Source organism: Diabrotica virgifera, chromosome 4 (assembly GCF_917563875.1).
Source record: "Diabrotica virgifera virgifera chromosome 4, PGI_DIABVI_V3a".
Classification (NCBI taxonomy): Eukaryota; Metazoa; Arthropoda; class Insecta; order Coleoptera; family Chrysomelidae; genus Diabrotica; species Diabrotica virgifera.
In genome coordinates this window covers 247,844,288-247,868,323 of record NC_065446.1, presented here as the reverse complement: position 1 = coordinate 247,868,323, position 24,036 = coordinate 247,844,288, and the positions used below count along the sequence as shown (strand labels likewise).

Here is a 24,036-nt window from a genome sequence, read left to right as displayed (position 1 = left end):
TTGAACATAGAACCATAAGGTGATCCTTCTTTGTAGTTCGGCAGTTTGATTGTCCCTGGCAATTTGGATTTCATGCCCTAAATATTTATATTTATGGACCGATGCTATTTTGTTGAAGTCGACTTTTGGATTTTCGCGTTGGAAGCGAAAATCTAAAATGGTGACCAGTTGATAGGTAAAAAAAGACACAAAAGGCTAAACTCAGACACCTAGCTCTGTATGAGAGATGCTCGAGGGTTTCGAGGCACCAATACATGAATAGAAAGTTAAGGATAAGTAATGTAGGACAAAAACCGAGCTTTTGGGCCATTTCTTAGTTCTTACATTAAGAAATAATAAAATAAAGTATAATACCAACTTCAGAATCATAGAAGGAAATGCAGCGCCGGAAATGGATCCTAAAACCTTTAAGGATCCATCCCGGTATGACTGATTTCTTCTTGGACGCTGACTTCAAGTAGTTTCAATTTCAAGTATGTTGTTGATTCACGATTCTACTCAGATTGTCAAAATTTAAAACCTATTCTCGACAAACTGCATGTACATAACTAGAGACTTACCTAGAGGTTGTTTGTTAAAAACGTCCCGCACCCAACAATTTTGCAGTTTTTCTAAGGCAGGTGGATCGTGCAAAGGAAAGACTTGAGATATCATCCCTGTTGTAAGACATTTGGGAACTAAAAAAGTTAATAAAAAACTATTCATTTAAACTATTTTTGAAATTCCACATAAATAGACTGTTTGGTTTCGTTTTGATTCAGAGGTGTGCATGCAGCTTCACTGAGGACGTCGCAAGTCAAAAACAGCTGTCTGGAGATTGTGTATCGCCTCTGAATCGAAAGGAAACATAAACTGCCTTTTTCACTTTTATCTTTACTCAGATTTTGAGTACTAAGAACTTTCTTTCGGACCGTTTTTCCTAGACGAATGAAAGCGGAATGTGACTGCATATTGTAGAGTCCGTTTCGCTTTCTTTATTCGTCGTCTCTTGTCTTATAAATTTTAAAAGTCAGAGATTAAGGATGTTACCAGAAAGAAGTTCCAACAAGAAAAGTTTTCAGATTTAAGTAAATAATTATTTATTATTATTTTAATAAATTTTGTATCTGGGACTTTTCTCTTTTCTTTAAGAGATGTCGCTACAGCGGCCCAAAAGTGGATTTTAAACTATTTTTTAAATTCCACATAAATCGACTGTTTGCTTCAGAGGTGTGAACGCAGTTCTACTGAGGACGTCGTAAGACAGAAACAGCTGTCTGGAGATTGTGTATCACCTCTGAATCGAAAGGAAATATAAACTGTTTTTTCACTTTTATCTTTACTCAGATTTTGAGTACTAGGAACTTTCTTTCGGACAGTTTTTCCTACACGAATGAAAGCGGAATACGACCGCATATCGTAGAGTCCCTTTCGCTTTCTTTATTCGTCGTCTCTTGTCTTATAAATTGTAAACGTCAGAGATTAAGGATGTTACCAGAAAGAAGTTCCAACAAGAAAAGTTTTCAGATTTAAATATTTATTTATTACTAGCTGACCCGGTGAACTTCGTTGCACCTTATGTACCTTATGGAATGTATCTTTTGGTTCTACATTGTATAAAATTAAAAAGAACAGTTTGTCCAAAAAAATAAAAAATAATTATGGGGGGGGGCAAGCCCCCTTTTTACTTAGTTTGGTCGTACCAACTCAGAAACCTTCCCAGGTTCATGTACAACAACTTTCATTAAGGTCATCATATATGATCAAATGCATAGTTTGCGAGTCTATAAGGTACATACATACAAACATTCATTTTTATTTATATAGAAGAGGTAATATTTAGATGGCTGTTAAAAAATAACGGTTGGTGATAGAAAAGTGAAAATTTAGTGTTGAATGTATCTTTTGGTTCTACATCGTATAAAATTAAAAAAGAACAGTTTGTCCAAAAAAATAAAAAATAATTATGGGGGGACAAGCCCCCTTTTTATTTAGTTTGGTCATACCAACTCAGAAACCTTCCCAGGTTCATGTACAACCACTTTCATTAAGGTCATCATATGATCAAATGCATAGTTTGCGAGTCTATAAGGTACATACATACATACATACATATATACATACATACATACATACATACATACATACATACATACATACATACATACATACATACATACATACATACATACATACATACATACATACATACATACATACATACATACATACATACATACATACATACATACATACATACATACATACATACATACATACATACATACATACATACATACATACATACATACATACATACATACATACATACATACATACATACATACATACATACATACATACATACATACATACATACATACATACATACATACATACATACATACATACATACATACATACATACATACATACATACATACATACATACATACATACATACATACATACATACATACATACATACATACATACATACATACATACATACATACATACATACATACATACATACATACATACATACATACATACATACATACATACATACATACATACATACATACATACATACATACATACATACATACATACATACATACATACATACATACATACATACATACATACATACATACATACATACATACATACATACATACATACATACATACATACATACAAACATTCATTTTTATTTATATAGATTATTTTAATGAATTTTGTATCTGGCACTTTTCTCTTTTCTTTAATAAAAAAAATTTGTTGAAACAATAAAAATTTAGAAGTCGTTGAATGCTGAAGCAAAATATTTGCTGGCCAATTTGATAACCATTTTCCTATTTAAAATCACTCAATGATACCATCTATACTACATCTCCAACATTTACTTTTCGGATTTACTAGAACTTACTTATGGGTTGGCCCTCTATAAGAGGGAATTCTGGAATCACATCTACATCGGAAGATTTCGCTCGAATGCTTTCCAGAATGTGCAAAACCAGCCACTGTCTTTCTTCAGTCGTAAAGAAAAGTTTTTCGTCTTCGGCATTTTCGTAAGAAATATAATCCTGTACAAAAAATTCTTTGAGGCCTCCACCTTTATCTTCCTTAAGTGCTTTTGGTAGATGGTATTCTTCAGCGGCTCTAAGAAGTCTGTAACAAACAATATCAGTCAATACAGGTCCTAAAACAACACATTTATTCTAAATTCTTATTGTTGTTCTGAAGCTATTTTCTCGTGGCATTTTTGTAATTAACTATTTTTAATGGGTAATAAGCCACAATTTTAGTAAACAAATGATTTTATTAACGTTTCGACGTCCAAATCGGGTGTCGTTGTCAAAATACAAAAAATATTAATAAATTAAACAAAAATGTTGTTGCTTAGTAAAAAATTCTTCTAATAATTTATTTAATCTGACTCATTTATATTGGCAATTCAGACATATCGCCGCCGCCTACGAAAATTATAACTCCGAAAAATGCCGTTAAGAATAGAACTTTCAATGAACGCCGCGAAAAATATTATTTTCGATTATATGACTGTGAAAATTATAATCCCTAATAAACTGTTAGCGAAAAAATTTATTTTTTGAGGAGTATCGGCAAAAAACATTTCTGTTTGTGGGTCCACAAAAATTATAATTAGTAAAACGTTCTCAGAAATAATTGCTTTCGTCGGCAGAAACAGAAACAGAAAGGGAAATAATTGTTTTCGTCGGCATCTATTATGAACCAAATCTTTTCATTATAAACATTTTGGGAGTTATAATATTCGCGGACACGCATATAAAAAAATTGTAATCGCCAATACTTATCAAAGAGTTATTATTTTCACTGGAAATGTATTAGGAATCACATTAATCATAGGTACAGTCGGAAAAATGAAAGAATACCCATGAACGATCACATCAATCACTTATTTTGTATTTGCTGTCTTTTTCTCATAAATAACAAACGTTTGTTATAGAAAAAGATAGCAAATACAAAATAAGTGATTGATGTGATCATTCATGGGTATTCTTTCATTTTTTCGACTGTACCAGCGATATATTATACATTTTAAGGTAGAAGACTTTAAAATGATATAGCAATATTTATGAGTTGCGTTCCTGGGACAACTTTACTGAAAGATAGTTCATTCGATTACATGAAATCAATCCCAACTCAAGAATATCCGTCACAAAAAAAAAATAACATTCACAAGAAATAATACGAGAAAAATATCAATACCATATAAAAGGACTATCCGAGAAACTTAAAACAATGGGAAATAAATTCAACATTTCAACAACATTCAAAACAACAAACACATTGAGATCTATTCTATCTAAAACTAAACCTAACAGTGAACAAGAAAGAACAAAGAATTGTATTTAGAAAATACCATGTGAATGCGAACAATTTTATTTAGGTGAAACATCAAGACCATTAAACCTTAGAATAAGTGAACATCAGTCTAATATTACAAATAGAGAATTTGACAGATCTAAATATGTCAACACGCATGGGCTAATGAACATAGAGTTCAGTGGAGAGATTCAAGTATAGTCCTGAAATAAACAGATAGTAAACAGAGAAAAATCAAAGAAGCGGCTCTAATTATGCTAAATGAAACCAATTGTGTCGCAAATTCCTCGGTAGAATGCAGTAGGATGTGGTTACCCATACTAAAAGAGGAAGTCAATAGAAAGAAAATACCACGATTAGTAAGTCAATAACATATCGAGTTAGTACATTTTATATTTTAGTATTATTTATATATCTATGTACATATTAAGGTCAGAATTTGGTAATAGTTTTGAGAGTAAACTAAAGTAAGACCTAATACTTACGATGTCGGGATAGTATGACGAGGTTTTTTCCTGGTTTTCTCTCGTGATTTACTATGGAATCTCTAACGCGAGAATTTTACTGTCACCATTGCAGGTGGTTGTCTTTTTAAAGACAGATCACATGCTATGATTTTTTTGTGGCGGATATTCTTGAGTTGGGGTTGATTTCATGTAATCGAATAAACTATCTTTCAGTAAAATCGTCCCAGGAACGCAACTCATAAATATTGGCAATATCATTTTAAAGTCTTCTCCTTTAAAATGTATAACATATGTTTGAATTGCCAATATAAATGAGTCATATTAAATAAATTATTAAAAGAATTTTTACCAAGCAACACCATTTTTTTTAATTTATTAATATTTTTTGTATTTGACAACGGAATCCGATTTGGACGCCGAAACGTTAATAAAATCATTTTTTACTAAAATTGTGGCTTATTACCCATTAAAAATAGTTAATTACAAATTCTGATTGATTCGCATTGTAATCGCACCCGGTAGAGATAAAAAAATGAGCTCGTTTCACAAGAACATCGAAGCGCGTACTATTGGGACCGTGCAAGTTCGGAAAAGCGACACCTGGTTTCTTCGTTCTGCTCTTTTATTCGCACTTTTTATTATATTGGCCAATCATATGGTCCTGGTTGCTGGATAATTGTCAAGGCCATAGTCCAAAAAAATAATAAGAAGAAAAAATAAGATTCAGGTTATGTTATTAAAACGAAAACAATTGTATGTAGTAAATAAAATTAGTTATTAAAATGCAGTAATGCAAGCAAAATACAATTAATTACATTTACCTTTATATAATAATTGCATATTATATCAATATTGTGGAGCAATATATAATTGTTCTTCTTCATTGACAGTAGATATGAAATATACGTCAATTTGACAATTTCAATTGACAATGAATTATTTAAGAAAGTTACAATATTTCTCCGCTATTCTCGCACGATCGTTTCACGTATCGCCTCCAAGTACTTGCACACCGCGAATACGGTCACGGTGAAAGTGAATAGAGCATTAAACATAAACGAATCCGTTTACATTTTTAAGAAAATTTAAGAATAGACAAAAATTGTACAAAAATACAAAAATTGACAAAAATACGATTACATAAAATAACACTTCATAGAAAACATAAAGATGTTGATAAACGGAAATTGAGAGATGTGGTGACGTGGTAAAATGGAGGCCTAGTAGTTGTCTAGTACCCCTATTTAATCATGCACTAAAACTCTATACTGTGAACGAAATTCGCTTATAAATCACCTAAATAGGTGACAACAACTGTTGCCAACTTTTTAAAACAACTCAAGGGTATTTACCCGTGTTTAATCTCAAACATTCAATTTTCATATTCGATATTAAACAATATTTTTATTACCCCGTATATCACACTAGCGCAATTGTTATTATATTGCAAATAGTATGATACAGTTGATCCAAAAGATGGCATAACCCAGGCATCCAAAGTGAAATATATCATAACACCAAATTGTTCTATATGGTCCACATAATGTTCAGAAAAAGTCACACTATTTTGAGCGTCGGGTTTGGGGGGAGAGGGGGGAGAAATTGGTAAATTCGTAGTTTTTTACGTTTTTCGTCAATATTTCTAAAACTATGCGGTTTAGGATGAACAACCTTCTATACAAAAATGTTCTACATTAAATTTGAAATAAAAAAGGCCCTATGCATAATCCTTCTAAAATGAACGGTTCCAAAGTTACGGATGTAGTATAGTATAATTGGTCCAAAAAAGGCCTAACCCAGACATCCAAAGTAAAAGTTTTCCTCCAACACCAAATTATTCTACACATATATTCACGTATATGGTCCACATATTGTTCAGTAAAAAGTAACACCATTTTGAGTGTCCGGTTTTGGGGGGGAGATGGGGTAAAAGTCGGTAAATTAGTAGTTTTTTTTACGTTGTTCGTCAATATTTCTAAAACTATGCTTTAGCGTAAACAATGTTCTATACAAAAATTTTCTATATAAAATTTAAAACAAAAAAGGTCCTATACATAATAATTGTTATAAAATCAACGGTTCCGATACTTATTATATTTTTTGGGCAATTGATGATGATTTTGGGTGGTGAGGTTGACATTTATTCAAGGGCTTATCACTAACATACCATCGGCCACTGATCGGCATCGGTAACATACCATCGGCAAATTTTATTTACAAAACACAATTATGTTAAAGAAAATTTCTTTCATCAGTAATAATATTATAAATTGCCCAAAAAATAAAGAAAGTATCGAAAACCTCTACTTTTCACCCTCCGTAACTCTGGAACCGTTGATTTTATAACAATTATGTATACGCTGTGAGCTTCGCTGGTGTCGCTCCTAGCGGTTACTAATTCAACTTTTACTGGTAATTTTTAAATTTATTATTTAATGTTATCGCTTAATATTTACAACGCAAAAAAGTAATTAAATTGTAATCGATTTTTTTAAGATTTTTCTAATCATTTTGACGTTCTATTGATAAAATATCAATTTCTTACTTCGGATACTTTGACAATAATCGTGTAGATGGCGCTAAGATTATAATAGATTATTTATAATTAGATATTACGGAACATTAAAAAAACTTAAATTCAGTATTTAAAACGTAAGTATATTTAAGGTAAAAATATATACCACAGCTTTGACCAACTAATATTGTTTATAATTAATGTTTTTAATTTTAATTTTAAATTAATCACTTTGACATTTATGTCAAATTTCCGGTAAACGTTTACAAACTTGTCACTATTGGCGTTCGCGAATTTGTAAATATCCCCTCTACGTACGAGCTCACAGCGTATAGGACCTTTTTTGTTTTAAATTTTATGTAGAAAATTTTTGTATAGAACATTGTTTACGCTAAAGCATAGTTTTAGAAATATTGACGAAAAACGTAAAAAAACTACTAATTTAACTACTTCTCCCCCATCTCCCCCCCCCCACACCGGACGCTCAAAATGGTGTAACTTTTTACTGAACAATATGTGGACCATATAGAACAATTTGGTGTTGGAGGAAAACTTTTACTTTGGATGTTTGGGTTAGGCCTTTTTTTGGACCAATTATACTATACTACCTCCGTAACTTTGGAACCGTTTTAGAAGGATTATGCATGGGTCTTTTTTACTTAAAATTTAATGTAGAACATTTTTATATAGAAGGTTGTTCATGTAAACCGCATAGTTTTAGAAATATTGACGAAAAACGTAAAAAACTACGAATTTACCGATTTCTCCCCCCCCCCCCCCCAAACCCGACGCTCAAATGACATGTCATGTTAAAGCATGTAAACCTGTGATAACACTGATGATGAAAGATTCCGAAAACGTTTTGTTGTGATATAACCCTTTTTAGGCATTTTAAATATACCTTTTACAAGATAAGGTTTTTATTTTTCAAACCTTAATATTTTGAGCCCAGGAATCTACAGTTAAAATATTTTTAATTATTAATGAAACACCCTGTATGAATTAATTTCAAGTACTATGTTTCATATTTGAAACCTATTATTATTTTTCAAAATTCTAAAACAAATTCTCAAATAGTTTCAGAACAATATTAAGAGACTACAGTAGCTATCAACAGGTAGCAACAAACGCGGTTAAAGATTGCGGCTGTAACTTTGAATATTTTGTCGAGATATTTGGCACACATATTCGTAATATAATAAAGAATGACGGTACAGAGCCCAATTTGAGAAATATATTAGTATGTGGAAATTACTCTGTAATTAAATACAATATTAAAAAAACGAGCCTGTACCGCCATTTACGCCAGTCAATGGGAGCAAGAATAGGTTACCTCCGAATTCTATCCTACTGCATGGATTTTAATGAAATTTTGGGCATAGCCTCTACTTATCTCCTAATTCAAAGTCTACCCTATGCCGATGTGTACTTTTATCTTGGGCTAGAGAACCTAATTCTAAGCAAAAACTGTTCTAAATTTTTTTTTGAAAACTCAATACTTTTTAAGATATTCATGATTAAAGGTATTATGTTTAATTGAAACATAATACCTTTTCGAACGGTTTTTTGTGAATACCTTAAAAACTATGCATCTGACTAAAAAAACTATATTAAACATTTTTGTAGGTTATAAAAAAACAAAGAGACAATTGCCTTCATAAATCCTCTAGTTATAATACCAAAAGAGATATGGTAGGTGAAAATAGTTTGTTTTTTGGTACATTCTCAGATTGGTGTATTCAACTTGAAATAACAGAGAAACGGTCGATTTTATGTGTATAATGCTACTAATACCTTTTGTAGTGCTTGAAAAGACCTTTAAAATGAGCTTTATTAAAGGTCCATTACATTAAAACTAAGCGAGATATGCTGCAAACAAAATTGATAACTAATGTATTTTAAGAAAAAATGAGAAGTAATTTTAACCCCAATCCACATCCGTTTTAATTCCGCAATACCTTTTATTATAGTGTTATTTCTATGTTCAAAAAGTTAGACGGGTTTAAAATGAATGGTTTTTGAAAAAAAGATCAAATTATAGATAGCATTTTTAAATTTTCTTAAAAATTTTTCTTTTTCTCCATGTAACTTGAAAATAATAAGAGATACAGTAATGAAAAATTAAAAGAAAATTTTTATTTGAAAAAGCCCTACATTTTTGTGTGGTATCTTTTTTCGTATCTATCTTTTTCGAGTTACATGGAGGAAAAGGAAGATTTTAAGAAAATTTAAAAATGCGCTCTATAATTTGATCTTATTTTTTTCAAAAACCATCCATTTTAATCCAGTCCAACTTTTTGAACATAGAAATAACACTATAATAAAAAGTATTGTAGAAGGAAAACGATGTATTTAAATTCTGATGGATGAGGGGTTAAATATACTTCTCATTTCTTCTTAAAATACATTAGTCATCAAATTTTTATGCAGAATATCTCGCTTAGGTTGAATGTAATCGGCATTTAGTATTGCTCATTTTAAAGGTCTTTTCAAGCACTACAAAATTATTAGTATCGTTATACACCTATCGATGTAGTAGGATGGAATTCGGAGCCAAATACTCTCATTGACTGTCCTAATTAAGAAGAACAAAAAAATACACTTTCTTCAAATAAACTTTTTTATCCCATGGCTAGATTTTGTGTCATTTTGGACATACTAAAATTTTTTATTTCTAACAAGAAATCAACCATATTATACCTAATAACAACTAATTAGCAACATAGAGAAATTGTCACTGCCATTTTGACAAACCTGCGTCAGATTTTCTCTTATCTGTTCTTTTATCTTTATCGACATCTGTTCAGTGCAGTAGTGTATTATTTTAAGAATTCGTTATTGTTGTTTCATAAGAAAGTAGTGTTTATTTATAGTTCATTTATTATATTTTTGTGTAATAGAACGAAGTTGTTGGCCTATTTGAAAAAATAGATTATTGTTAATTGTGAGTTTAAGTTATATTTAGGTAGGTAAGTATATTTTACATAAAAATATTTCGAATTCTAATGCGAGTATATAAAGTTAGAGTGCCTTTGGCGCTCTATGAACTAAATAAAAAAGACGGCTCTTGTTTCGCTTTACAACGAAATGATTATTGATTATTATTATTTCGTGCAAATACCTAAACTTACGTGGATAGAAATCGGCCCACCTAAAAATTTGGTCATTTTTGAAGTCTCGTATTTCTTAAACCTGTTGGCCGATTTAAGTGATTTTTTTAATATGGTATAGCCTTATTCTTCAGCAATATTGCTGTAATAATATTATTGCTAAATAGGTAAGTTTTATTTTATACCGGGTGTAACAATTATAGTGTGTTTTTTCCTCAAAGTTCGGAACACCCTGTGGAATATTCTAGCGTATATAAAATATTGAAATTAAAACTCAACAGTAGCCTTAGGCTTTCTTAACATTTTGCTTTTTGATTCATTCGCTTAAGTTGGATAATAAAAAAGTTAGGTATTTTAACAACTAGCAACGTTCTTCATCAATACAGGGTGTTTCAAAATAAGTGCGACAAACTGTAAGGGGAAATTATGCATGAAAAATAATGACCTTTTCATTTACAAACATATGTCCGCAAATGCTTCGTTTTCGAGATACGGGATGTTGAATTTTTTTTACAAAGTGACGATTTATTTACTGCTCTAAAACTGGTTGAGATATGCAAATGAAATTTGGTGGGTTTTAAGAGGTAGTTATTGCGCATATTTGACATACAATTAAGAATTTCATATTCACCATTGGCGTGCATACAGGTCATATCACCCGGTCATATTACCGTATGCACGCCAATGGTGAATATACAATTCTTAACTGTATGCCAAAAAATGCACAATAATTACCTATTAAAACCTACCCAATTTCATTTGTATATCTCGTGCGGTTTTAGAGCAATAAATAAATCGTCAGATTGTACGAACAAATTCAACATCCCGTATTTCTGAAACGAAGCATTTGCGGGCATATGATTATAAACCTGACGATCATTATTTTTTCACGCAGAATTACCCCTTAAAGTTTGTCGCACTTATTTAGAAACACCCTGTATTGATGAAGAACGTTGCTAGTTGTTAAAATACCTCACTTTTTTATTATCCAACATAAGCGAATGAATCAAAAAGCAAAATGTTAAGAAAGCCTAAGGCTACAGTTGAGTTTTAATTTCAATATTTTATATACGCTAGAATATTCCACAGGGTGTTCCGAACTTTGAGGAAAAAACACACTATCATTGTTACACCCGGTATAAAATAACACTTACCTGTTTAGCAATAATATTATTACAGAGATATTGTTGAAGAATAAGGCTATAACATATTAAAAAAATCACTTAAATCGGCCAACAGGTTTAGGAAATACGAGACTTCAAAAATGACCAAATTTTTAGGTGGGCCGATTTCTATGCACGTAAGTTTATGTTAACATAAAATTTTTACCCATTTTGGTTTATTTTTATAAATATTTATTTACTAATAACAAAATTGTTTTCTTTTACTTCTATTTAGCGCGCCTATGAGTATAATTGTCAAAATATTGATTTTAGATAATGTCAAAGATTACCACAGTTGCCAAAGTTTCGCAGATCGTACGAAAAAAGGTATGATACTATCTGCCGAAGTTATATTGATGACGCGCTACTGTATGCTCTTAAGAAACCAGTATGCAGGGCCGCGCCGTCCACGTGTGCGGCGCACACAGGCGCCAGCAATTAAGGGGCGCCACTAGAATTTTCCCAAAAATTTTAGGCGGATCAAAATAACACGTATCCATTTTTTTTTAGCTTCTACCAAACGTTGGGATATCATAAAACAACACTTTGCAAGTCTGGCTTTAAAGTATTTATCTAATACACGCTGGTCCAGCAGAATTGATGCTTCAAAGACATTATACAAAAATTTGTCAGAAATGTAATATGCTTTATGTGATATAACGCATTAGGATAAAGATCGTGATTGAAATTATCAAGCTAGATGTTTAGGAGATAAAATATCAACATTTACATTCATATGCCCAGTTGTTCAGTCTACATACCTATGGTATAAAGTTCTGATGAAAGTTAACTTCGTTATAGTCGGAGAGATAGAAGCGGATTTTGTGCGTGATAAGTAATATGGAAAAACTATACAGGGATATGTTGAATTAGTTGTGTACATGACTTTCACCAACGGCCGGAAACCAGAGTTGGGGCCGAGGGTAGTTATAAAGGGTCAAAGTCAAAGTCGCGGATTTTATTATTTTTTTTATGACGTTCATGATCGAGATAGTGCACCAAAATTTGGGAATAAGTAGGTATGACGTAACTAAGTAAAATCTGTAGGGGCGGAACGCTGCGTGGCCGACAAAGGGGTGGGGGTAGGGGTGAATATAAAAAATATAAAGGGTTGTTTACGACATTCGTGATTGAGATAGTGGACCAAAATTTGGGAATAAGTAGATCATGATATTACTAAGTAAAATTCCCAGAGCCGGAGACCAGAGTTGGGGATGAGGGTAGTTATAAGGGGTCAAAATCGCCGTTTTTATTATTTTTTTTGTGACGCTCATGATCGAGATAGTGCACCAAAATTTGGGAATAAGTAGGTCATGGCGTAACTAAGTAAAATCTCCAGGGGTGGCACTCTGCGTGGCCGACAAAGGGGTGGGGCAGGGGTGAATACAGAAAATATAAGGGGTTTTTTTGCGACGTTCGTGATTGACAGAGTGCACCAAAATTTGGGAATAAGTAGACCATGACATAACTAAGTAAAATCCTTAGAGCCGGAAACCAGAGTTGGGCATGAGGGTAGTTATAAGGGGTCAAAATCGCCGTTTTTATTATTTTTTTTGTGACGCTCATGATCGAGATAGTGCACCAAAATTTGGGAATAGGTAGGTCATAAGGTAACTAAGTACAATCTCCAGGGGTGGAACGCTGCTTGGCCGATAAAGGGGTGGGGGTAGGTGTGAATATAAAAAATATAAGGGGTTTTTTGCGACATGATAGATTGAGATAGTGCATCAAAATTTGGGAATAAGTAGACCATGACTTAGCTAAGTAAAATCCCCAGAGCAGGAAACCAGAGTTGGGGATGAGGGTAGTTTTAAGGGGTCAAAGTCGCAGTGTGTATTATTTTTTTTGTGACCCGGCACAACATTTTTTTCCCACGCAGCGTTCCGCCCCTGGAGATTTTACTTAGTAATGTCATGATCTACTTATTCTCAAATTTTGGTGCACTATCTCGATCACGAACGGCAAAAAAACCCCCATATATTTTTATACTCGCTCCTGCCTACCACCCCTTTGTACCCCAAGCAGCGTTCCGCCCCTGAATATTTTACTTAGTTACGTCATAACCTACTTACTCCCAAATTTTGGTGCGCTATCTCCATCATGAGCGCCACAAAAAAAATTAATAAAAACCGCGACTTTTACCCCTTATAACTACCCTCGTCCGCCACTCTGGTTTCCGCCTCTGGGGATATTACTTAGTTATGTCATGGTCTATTTATTTCCAAATTTTGGTGCACTATCTCAATCACGAACGTCGCAAAAAACCCCTTACATTTTTTTATATTCACCCCTGCCCCACCCTTTGTCGACCACGCAGCATTCCACTCCTGGAGATTTTACTTAGTTACGTCATGATCTACTTATTCCCAAATTTTGGTGCGCTATCTCGATCATGAGCGTCACAAAAAAAAATAATAAAAAACGGAATTTTGACCCCCTATAACTACCTTCCTTCCCCACTCTGGTTTCCGGCTCTGGGGATTTTAATTATTTATGTCATGGTCTACTTATACCCAAATTTTGGTGCACTATCTCAATCACGAACGTCGCAAAAATCCCGTTATATTTTTTATATTCACCCCTACCCCACCCCTTTGTTGGCCACGCAGCGTTGAGCCCCTTGAGATTTTACTTAGGTACGTCATGACCTACTTATTCCCAAATTTTGGTGCACTATCTCGATCATGAGCGTCACAAAAAAAAATAATAAAATCCGCGACTTTGACCCCTTATAACTACCCTCGGCCCCAACTCTGGTTTCCGGCCGTTGGTGAAAGTCATGTATACAACTAATTCAACATATCCCCGTATAGTTTTTCCATATTACTTATCACGCACAAAATCCGCTCCCAGCTCTTAGACTATTAACAAAAGGACCCCGCAGAAACCTTATGGAAATGGCTCTCTGTCAAATGCTCTGAAACTTTGGGTTCTGGTAGTCCTAGATGTGTAGAACAAAAGACTCAATGAGCCTCTAGCTCCAAAAAATGATGGTTTTAAGATATAAACCTCTGAGGTTATACAGTGAGGACGTTTTGAGTTGGAATAAATTAATTTACTCGAGAATGGGCGACTCTGGAGATAAATCCCGAATCAGGTTGATTTTTATTTTTAAATTATAATTTTTTGGAATATATCTAGTGACGTCATCCATCTGGGCGTGATGACGCAATCGATGATTTTTCTAAATGAGAATATTGGTCGTGTGATAGCTCATTCCCAAGGTTATTCAATTCTCGATTCACTAATAAAAACATTAACACAATTATTTATAGAGGGTGCCCAAAAAAATATTTTTGAATTAAATTCATTGAGACAAATTCCCATGAAAAAAGCTGACAGTTCGATTAGGAACATAAAAACGAACCGATTTTGAATCCTAAAATGTCATACAAAGTTAATTTCTTTCATTGTGTCCTCGATCAAGCATTAATGTCAGTAAATGAAAGATTTTCATATTGGAAAATCATGTTAATTCTTTCAAATTTTTATATAATTTGAACGACAGTAATGCGACAGTACAGAAAACTTACAATTAAAACTTTTGTGTAGAAATTTGGAAAAAACTGAGATTTAATGATCATCTATATATTATAGAGGGAGACGATTTGTTTAAAGAATTATCTGAATTATACAGCTTCAGCCTTTGTTAAAAGAATTAAATAATGATGTTTGTAAAATTTTAAAATATATATTTTTAATGGAATTAACTGTTTCTTCTTCCTTATGTGCCTATCCGTGACGAATGTTGGCAATCATCATGGCAATCTTTATCTTTTGTTGTGTTGAACCAGATTGTGAGGTATTTTAACCAGGATGTTTTTTTCTTGCTGGACCTCGCTTTCCAAAAATATTTTTCCTTGCAGAGTGGGGCATATCTGGATTCATTTCGCATAATGTGTACAAAGTATTCTAACTTCGAGATTTGATGGTGGTCAGTACCTCTCGGTTCTTCTTCATTTTTCTGAGGATCTTCTCATTTGTGACCCGGTCAGTCCACGGGATTTTAAAAATCCTACGGTATAGCCACATCTCAAAGCTTCCAATTTTCTGCACATGTCTTCGTTCAAGGTCCACGATTCAACACAAAAGGACAGAGAAGACGTAGCATCGCAGCATTCTTACTTTTATACCAAGAGAGAAGTTGTGACTCTTGAAGAAGGCCCCCATCCAGTTGAAGGTGGATCTAGCTTTTCCGATGCCCGCTCTTATTTCTTAGTTGTTAGTCCATTCTTCATTTATTATGGTGCCGGGGTAGTTGTGTGCGTCACTTTTGATATCTTTTTCTTGCTAATGATCATAAGATTTGTCTTCATTGTAGGTCTTCTAGGTTGTCCGCAAATATTATGGTGTCATCTCCATACCTGATGTTATTTAACAGGTGCCCGTTTAGTAGAATTCCTTTTTCAGTTTCGTTCAAAGCTTCGATAAATATTCTTTCAGAGTAGATATTGTAAATTAGAGTGTACAAAATACAGCCTTGTCTCGCTCCACGCATGATGTTTACGTATTCGGTTCACCTTCAACTCTGAGGTTTTCAGTATGATTCCAGTAAATGCTGGAAGGCGCAAAAAGTGAATTTTTCTGAAATATATAGGTATATATTTTCAAGTTTACCTGTATCTTTATTTATTTATGTTGTTACGAAAAAGATTTATTTTTATTTATTTATTTTAACTTAGTTTATTTTCGTGTTGCATATAATATGAGAATTTTTAGTTATTTTTGTTTAGTTACAATAAGTAATTGTTCATTTTCACATTATTTAATTTAACAAGACGATTTAAAAAATGCGTATTTTTGGGCGCCATTAAATGTTTTGCACACAGGCGCTAACACGTGCTGGCGCGGCACTGCCAGTATGTGCCAAGCGTCATTCAAAATTTTAGGAGATTGGAAGTTCTATACGAAAATCTGGCACATTGTCAAAATTCCATAAACTGTTTACGAAGATAAATATACAGATATACCAAGGGACTTGAAGTTACGTCCGGCATATTCAAGCAAAAGGCTACAAAAAATTATACAGACAGCCAGTTTATCCATCATCCCAGAAAGGTTAAAATTCCAAAACTTACACAATTAACCGCGAAATTACCAACTTCGTGAACTCTGGCGTATTGATTCAAATGAAATTAGTTCACCTCTATTTTTAATGCTTAACTATAAATAGGATTTATCATTAATCTTAAACCAAAGCATACAATGAAAGAGTTACCTATAAAAAAAATTTTTTTGATTTATTTCGGAGATAACAGAATAGGAAATTAAGAAGCTATAGAGTTCGAGTATAGCGTGAGAAGCAATCGATGTTTATTGGAAGAGTGTTTTAGAGCGTTTTATATCAATATCGTCGAAAATATAAATTGAGAACTAAATTAATTTTTTTTAAATTAGTTCATAGTCCTGGGCCCACATATAAAATTATTATTTATGACCACACCGTCGAAACTTTTTGTACTTGTTATTTGGGTGGAGTCGGACAAATTTGGAGCTTGGCTCATTATGGTAGTGGGGCGTTTGTCTGTCAAGCTGCCACGAAGTTGTCAAGTTTATGCAAGAAAAAAATGTATAACCACATTCCACATTGGTCCTTTTATTTTAATCAATGGTTTTTATCATATAAACAGTGAAAACCATTTTGTCGGACAAAAATATTGGGTCATATGACGCGTCGGACACGCTAAATATGTCAAGTTTATGAAAATAATAAATTTATTTCCACATGGCTAATTTTAACAGAATCTACCATAAAACCTTTTTACAATAATGTGGTAAGCTTGTCGGACAATGTTCACGGGGCATATGCGTAGTCGGATGCACCGAGGATGTCAATTTCCTGGAATTTTTTATTTATTATCACAGATGTCATTTTTATTTTGTACTGTTTTTTTACATGTGTTATGCATATTGGATCACTTGTCGGACAAAAATAATGGGTACAAAATTTTCAAAAAATTTTCGCTCTTGTCGGAATTTTTTTTTGAAAATTCAAGAAAAAAACTGCAGAACTATGTTTATCATTGTTCAAGGAGTACGTATACAAATTTTCAGATCAAAATTTTCCCTCTTGTCGGAAAACTGTTTGGAAAATTTTGTGTACAACTCTACGTCACGCCCTTTTAAATGTTGTAGGTACTTAATGTGTGTACCAATTTTCTGAAGATTCTGAGCTAAATAGATTCAAAAGTAACCGAGAAAAACTGTTTAAAAAATTTTTTTGACAATGCCTCTTCTTAAGGACGTCGATAACCTAAAAGAATTATGTTTTCTGTTCTATACCCCAACATTTTTGTCAGACAATTACATTTTTTGTTTAAGAATATTATTACTTGTAACCTACTACTTTTGTCGGAAAAATGGTTGTGAAGATAAGAGATGCACGAACCCAGAATAGTTTAAAAGTATAGTTCAATAATAAAAAATAATTTTTTTGTCCGACTGTCGATTTGCCCCAATATTTTTGTCGGGCACTTAGAATTTTTTATTTAGAATATAATTACTTATACCCTCTTATTTTTCTCGGAAAAATGGTTATAAATAGAAAAAATTCCAGGAAACTGACATCTTCGGCGCATCCGACTGCGCATAAGCCCCGTGAAAATTGTTCGACAAAGTCCCCACATTATTGTAAAAAGGTTTTATGGTAGATTCTGTTAAAATTAGCCATGTGGTAATAAATTTATTATTTTCATAAATTTTACATATTTAGCGTGTCCGACGAGTCATATGACCCAAGATTTTTGTCCGACAAAATTGTTTTCACTGTTTATGACATTGATTAAAATAAAATGACTAATGTGGTTATAAATTTTTTTCTTGCATAAAATTGACAACTTCGTGACAGCTTGACAGACAAACGCCCCACTACCATAATGCGCCACGCTCCAAATTTGTCTGACTCTACCCAAATAACAAGTACAAAAAGTTTCGACGGTGTGGTCATAAATAATAATTTTATATGTGGGCCCAAGGACTATCACTATTTCTACATGGTCTCCGCCTCTTAACCTGTTTATTTTTTAACCTAGCTGTCCCGCGTGAACCCCTGAACCTAGCCACATTACGTTTTCCTGTTCTTTATATACAGGTTAAGGCAGATAAAAGGTCAATTATAAATATCTCGAGAACTTAACTGAATCATGAAAATTGGAATTGGGGGTTTTTGAAGAGCGACCTACTTAATAAAAATATTTTCATCTATTTTCTACTTACGGTTATACCGGAAGTTGCTTATAACTTCGTTTTTTTAATGGGACACCCTGTATATTTTTACATTTTTGGTGTCTCCTCGATATCTGCTTTCTTAAAATATGAGGTTTTGTAATATTATACAGGGTAGTTTAGAAGACAATTACGTTTTTTTATTAATTTAGTAACAAGATACACACCCTGTAGAAATGTACTGATGTGACATCAAAAATTCTAGTTATGTTCAAACGATTTTTAATATTGTCTACTATTGTTAAGAATTATTAATATAGCGAAATATTTAATTTTAGTATACAGTGTTGGTCGAAACTCGGAAGGAGTATTATCTGAGTTTTCTTATATGTAACACCCTGTATTTTAGTATTGTAATGAAATGATATATTTTATGGTACTTTTTTTATTTATTAAGCATTCCCTATACCATACCTAGCTACTTTAATTTGTGAGTTATTCGTGAATATTTAAGCCAAACATGAATTCCAACAAAAATTACGTGAAATTTTTCTAAAATAAATACATATTGATCTTTAACGATCCTTAATTTATTAATATTGGTTAAAATAACAAAATACTTAAGTAGGTAAGTTCGTTGGTGCGTTCAATATAAATAAAAACATACAATATTCTATCAGGTTAGCTATGACTTTGACACTAAATTTGCTTAATCATTTGCTTTGCTTAAACATTGTACTACATATTTTTATAGTTCCAGTTGCTTTGTTACCATTACTAATATGAATTTCTCTAATGAGGAACTGATTAATATGATCTTTGTGCTATGAGGGTATGTATAACAAAAATGTGCTACTAATAGCAATAAGAATTTATCATTAGGAATTCGCTGATTGATGACAAACTTTTAAAAATTTACTAGAACGGTTTTAAAAACTATTGTAAATGATTAAAATGAATTAAATGTAATCTTTAGCGTCACTGAGAATCTACATACTAGTACGAACGTTCTCGTAATTTAAGTGTCTAGTCCATCGAAACCGTTCTAGTAAACATTTGAAAAGTTTCTCTTCTTGGTTGTCGTCTATCAGGGAATCGCTGATGATAAATTCTTATTGCTAATAGCAATTTTTGTTATAATCTACAACAAAAACCATACTAATCAGTTGCCCATTAGAAAAATTCATATTAATAACGGTAACATAGCTACTGGGACTATAAAAACAGTATAACGTCGTTTAAACAAGTTTGTTGTCAAAGTCATAGCCAACTAGGTAGAATATTGTATGTTTTTATTAATATTGAACGCACCATCAATTTAACTACGTAGGTATTTTGTTATTTCAAGCACTATTAATAAATTATGGATCAGTCCAGATTAATATGTATTTATTTTAGAAAAATTATTTTTGATTGAATATTTTCACGGCCAACCTAATAAAATTTCATCTACTTTTTGTTGCAATCAATGCTTAGCTTAAATAATCACGAATAACTCACAAATTAAAGCAGCTAGATATAGGAAATGCGTAAGAAATAAAAAAGTACCATAAAATATAATTTCATTACAATACTAAAATACGGGATGTTCCATTTAAGAAAACTCAGAAAATACTCATTCTGAGTTTCTACCAACCCTATATACTAAAATTAAACATTTTGCTATATTAATAAATTTTAACAATACATAGTAGACTATATTAAAAATCTTTTGAATATAAATAGAGTTTTTGGTGTCAAATCAGCACAATTCTAGAGAGTGAGAATGTTGCTACATAGTCCAAAAAGCCACTGCGCATCCACTAGGAAAAATATTCTGATTCGGATTTTTTGCACAATCTTACTCAAAAAGGACACCCTTTAACAAATTTGCATGTTGCCAGGTCCAAAAGTGAGTCAAAAATTCTTTAAATGTTTTTTTTTCCTAAAATTATTTTTTTGCATCGAACAAAGTTTTTTTTAGGTTTTTTGGATCATTCCAAACAGAAAAGGTCTTTAGTGACTTTTCTCTAAAGTTGATAGTTTTTGACATATAAGCGATTCAAAATTTAAAAATTGCGAAATCGGCCATTTTTAACCCTCATAAACTATGTGAAAAACTGAAAATTTCAATGTTCCCAAGGTAGGTAGATATTCTTTAAACATCGACTGATGTAATCCGGAAAAGTTTTTTGCAATACAATATCGAAAACCCCTTTGTTTTTTAATTGCTAATCAAGCGGGCGCGACACTATTTTCAACCGTTGCATGTATACCTATGTAATATGTATCTTTTAAACTACCCTGTATAATATTACAAAACCTCATATCTTAAGAATGAAAAGATCGAGGAGAATCTAAAAATGTAAAAATATACAGGGTGTCTAGAGTTCTAGAGATATTTCTAATTGGCCCTTTATCTGCCTCACCCTGTATATACTAGAATAGTTGTATCACCGGCATGGGCGCCCATACCCATAGGCAGGAGGGGCCGTGGCCCCCCCTAGCTTTTCGGGTGCTTTAAACTATATATGGTTATCCAAAGTGTACAAAATATAATGTGCAACATCTTCACGTCTGCCCCCCTAATAATTTTATGTATGGGCGCCCGTGATCCCCGGTCCTGCGGCATGATGTCTCATAATTATATAAATTATATTTTAGTGTAAATAGTGTTGTATAAATAAAGCAAAAATAAGTGTCAACCAATTAAAATAAAAAACTAAATAAATTAAGTGTTCAAGTCATCAATAAATCTATTAGCAAAAATGTTACATTATGTTAAAATTATTAATACTAATTAGTTCTTTATTAGTTTCGCCCATTGTTAGCTACAGGCACTTATTGCTCTTTACGTTATATGTTTCGATACCTAGATTTTCTGGATGCGTGTCAGTTGTACATATACTTTGTTTTCCTTATATTGACCCTAATAGTCTGACATATGATCGAAAATCCATGTCAAATGATGAAAAAACAAACTTCCAACTAAATTATTAACGACAAGCGTGGGCTGAACGAGCTCTTAATCAACTTTAACATAGATGTGAAACCAATGAAACAATTACCACTGAAAAAAGTATAGAAAATTGCCTGAAATACATCATCTTCAATACCATGAGACAGCTTTCACATCCATATAACAGAGTTGGCAGATAAACTTTTATAAGACAATGTTTAATAAAGTTTTAATTTAAATAAAATTCTGGTTTATTTCCATAAAATACAATAGTTAATTTAATAAGTATGACAAGTTAATAAATATATAAATGCAAATATACATAATATGTATTTTGTAATTTACTTTATTGCGCTATATTTTATTTACATGCGTGAAATTGTAACTCATATCTCATTCATTTTGCGTGATATAAGGGGTTTACGACCTCACGCACTTAAACTTGAGTGTTTTCTTGTAGAAGGGTAGTTATGGAAATGTTTAGTAGTAGGCCATGCTTTTGTGTAGGGCAGTGGCGTAGCGTAGTGGGGGCAGCAGGGGCGGCACGCCCCGGGCGGCACTTTTTAGGGGGCGGCAAAATTTAACAATAAATAATAAAAATATTTTGTAAATATTTGAACTACTTTATATTTTTATCGCAACTACAAATTCGGACCGATTGAAAGGAGCACGGAATTTTTCTTTACTTATTTTGTGACGAATTCGGTGAATTCCTTTTCTTTGAATGATATTTTGTAGCGACTGGCAATAAGGTCTATACTGACTTGTGGGAATTCCCCGTTTATGACTAATAATCAGCACAACGTTTTTCGGCACTTTAGAACGTTGCTATTCTTTTTTTCCTCATCGACACATCGTTGGGAAATTCTGATAGCAGCTGCAGGCAAAAAAAGGATTGAAGACACGCGGTGTGGTGCAAGAGGCGATGCCGTAAATGTGACATCATTACAAAGACATTCTCGTCACTTTGGACTTTTAAAAACACAGAGGCAGGTGAAAGCTTAAACACTAGGACAGATGTAGGTGCTTTACTAGTTTCGATGCAGTCATTTTCCTTTCTTTGTTTTTTGGGCCTGTGGCAGCCGGTGCAACATGAAGTGAATGATGCACAAAAATATTTACAAACAAGGGGACTTGACATAAGATTGTGCACTCAGTAAAATGCTTTGCAGATGATATTGACAGATAAAAGAGAGGAATGGGCAGATGGTGCTGTTGGTTATGCAAAAATATGTGTGAAGAACTTGGAATTTCTATAAAACCTCGGAGGCGCATAACAAGAAAGCATATTTTTGATGACGGAACTAGAGGTGCTAACTTGTCTTGTGAAAATGAGTTGAGACGAAAGCTGTTTTCTTCGTTAGATAGAGTTATTGTAGAAATTCAACAGCTACAGAATTTAACGGATAAGTTTGTTTATCTAACGTCGGCTATACCTATTATAGACCTGGATCCCGCGTATAAAAAAAAGTTGATTAATTGCAAGCTGAAAATTTGTTAATAGTTTAAGGGCGTCTAGTCGGACAAACTTTGATATATGGGAACACCGGAACAGGGGAAGTTTTAATTGTGGAACTGGTTAAAAATTTGGAACGGTCATACCACGAAAACGTCACATGTATTTTATCCGACATAACTTCCAATTGATTTGTTACCCTTTCATTAAAGTCTAATGCAAAAATCAGACCGCTATTTATCACCAAATGGGCATTTTAATGAGTGGAACACGTAGAACATGTCAAATGACAGGAATTATGACAGGTGATAAATAGCAGTCTGATTTTTATATGAGAGTTTAATGAAAGGGTAATAAATCAACATTGGAAGTTCTGTCGGACAAAATACATGTGACGTTTTCGTGGTCTGACCGTTCCATATTTTTAACCTGTTCCACAATTAAAACTTTCCCTGTTTCAGTGTTCCCATATATCAAAGTTTGTCCAACTAGACACCCTTAAGCTATTAAGAAATTTTCAGCTTGCTATTAATCAACTTTTTTTTCAAACGCGGGATCCAGACCTATTATTAGATCCAGACAACACTGAATGTAGAAATGTAGACTACGCATCTGACAAAATTGACGAGCAGGGTTTCAAGCTATAAAAACTTCGACTGCAGACTTTCGTTGCTGCTACAGGCAACGAAATTGATTAATGCAGACGCACTTGAATTATTTAAATTTATTGTTAAATCTAAGCTGGAAGATACTCTGCCCAATATTTTAATAACATTCCGAATATTTTTCACAGTAAGCAATGCCAGCTGTGAGAGGAGTTTTTCAAAATTGAAATTGATTAAAAATTATTTAAGATCGACAATGAGTACT

General features: G+C 32.8%; 1 protein-coding gene across 1 annotated transcript in view; it reads right to left on the bottom strand.

Annotated features, from left to right (window-relative positions):
- Positions 1–24,036, bottom strand: part of LOC114334042 (anoctamin-8) — a 96,111-nt gene that overhangs the window by 61,352 nt on the left and 10,723 nt on the right. Inside the window, exons 3-4 of the mRNA XM_050649954.1 lie at positions 2,915–3,156; positions 561–677 (exon numbers count right to left, since the gene is read on the bottom strand). Of these exons, the coding sequence (XP_050505911.1) occupies positions 561–677; positions 2,915–3,156 (359 nt within the window). The remainder of the gene's footprint in view (positions 1–560; positions 678–2,914; positions 3,157–24,036) is intronic.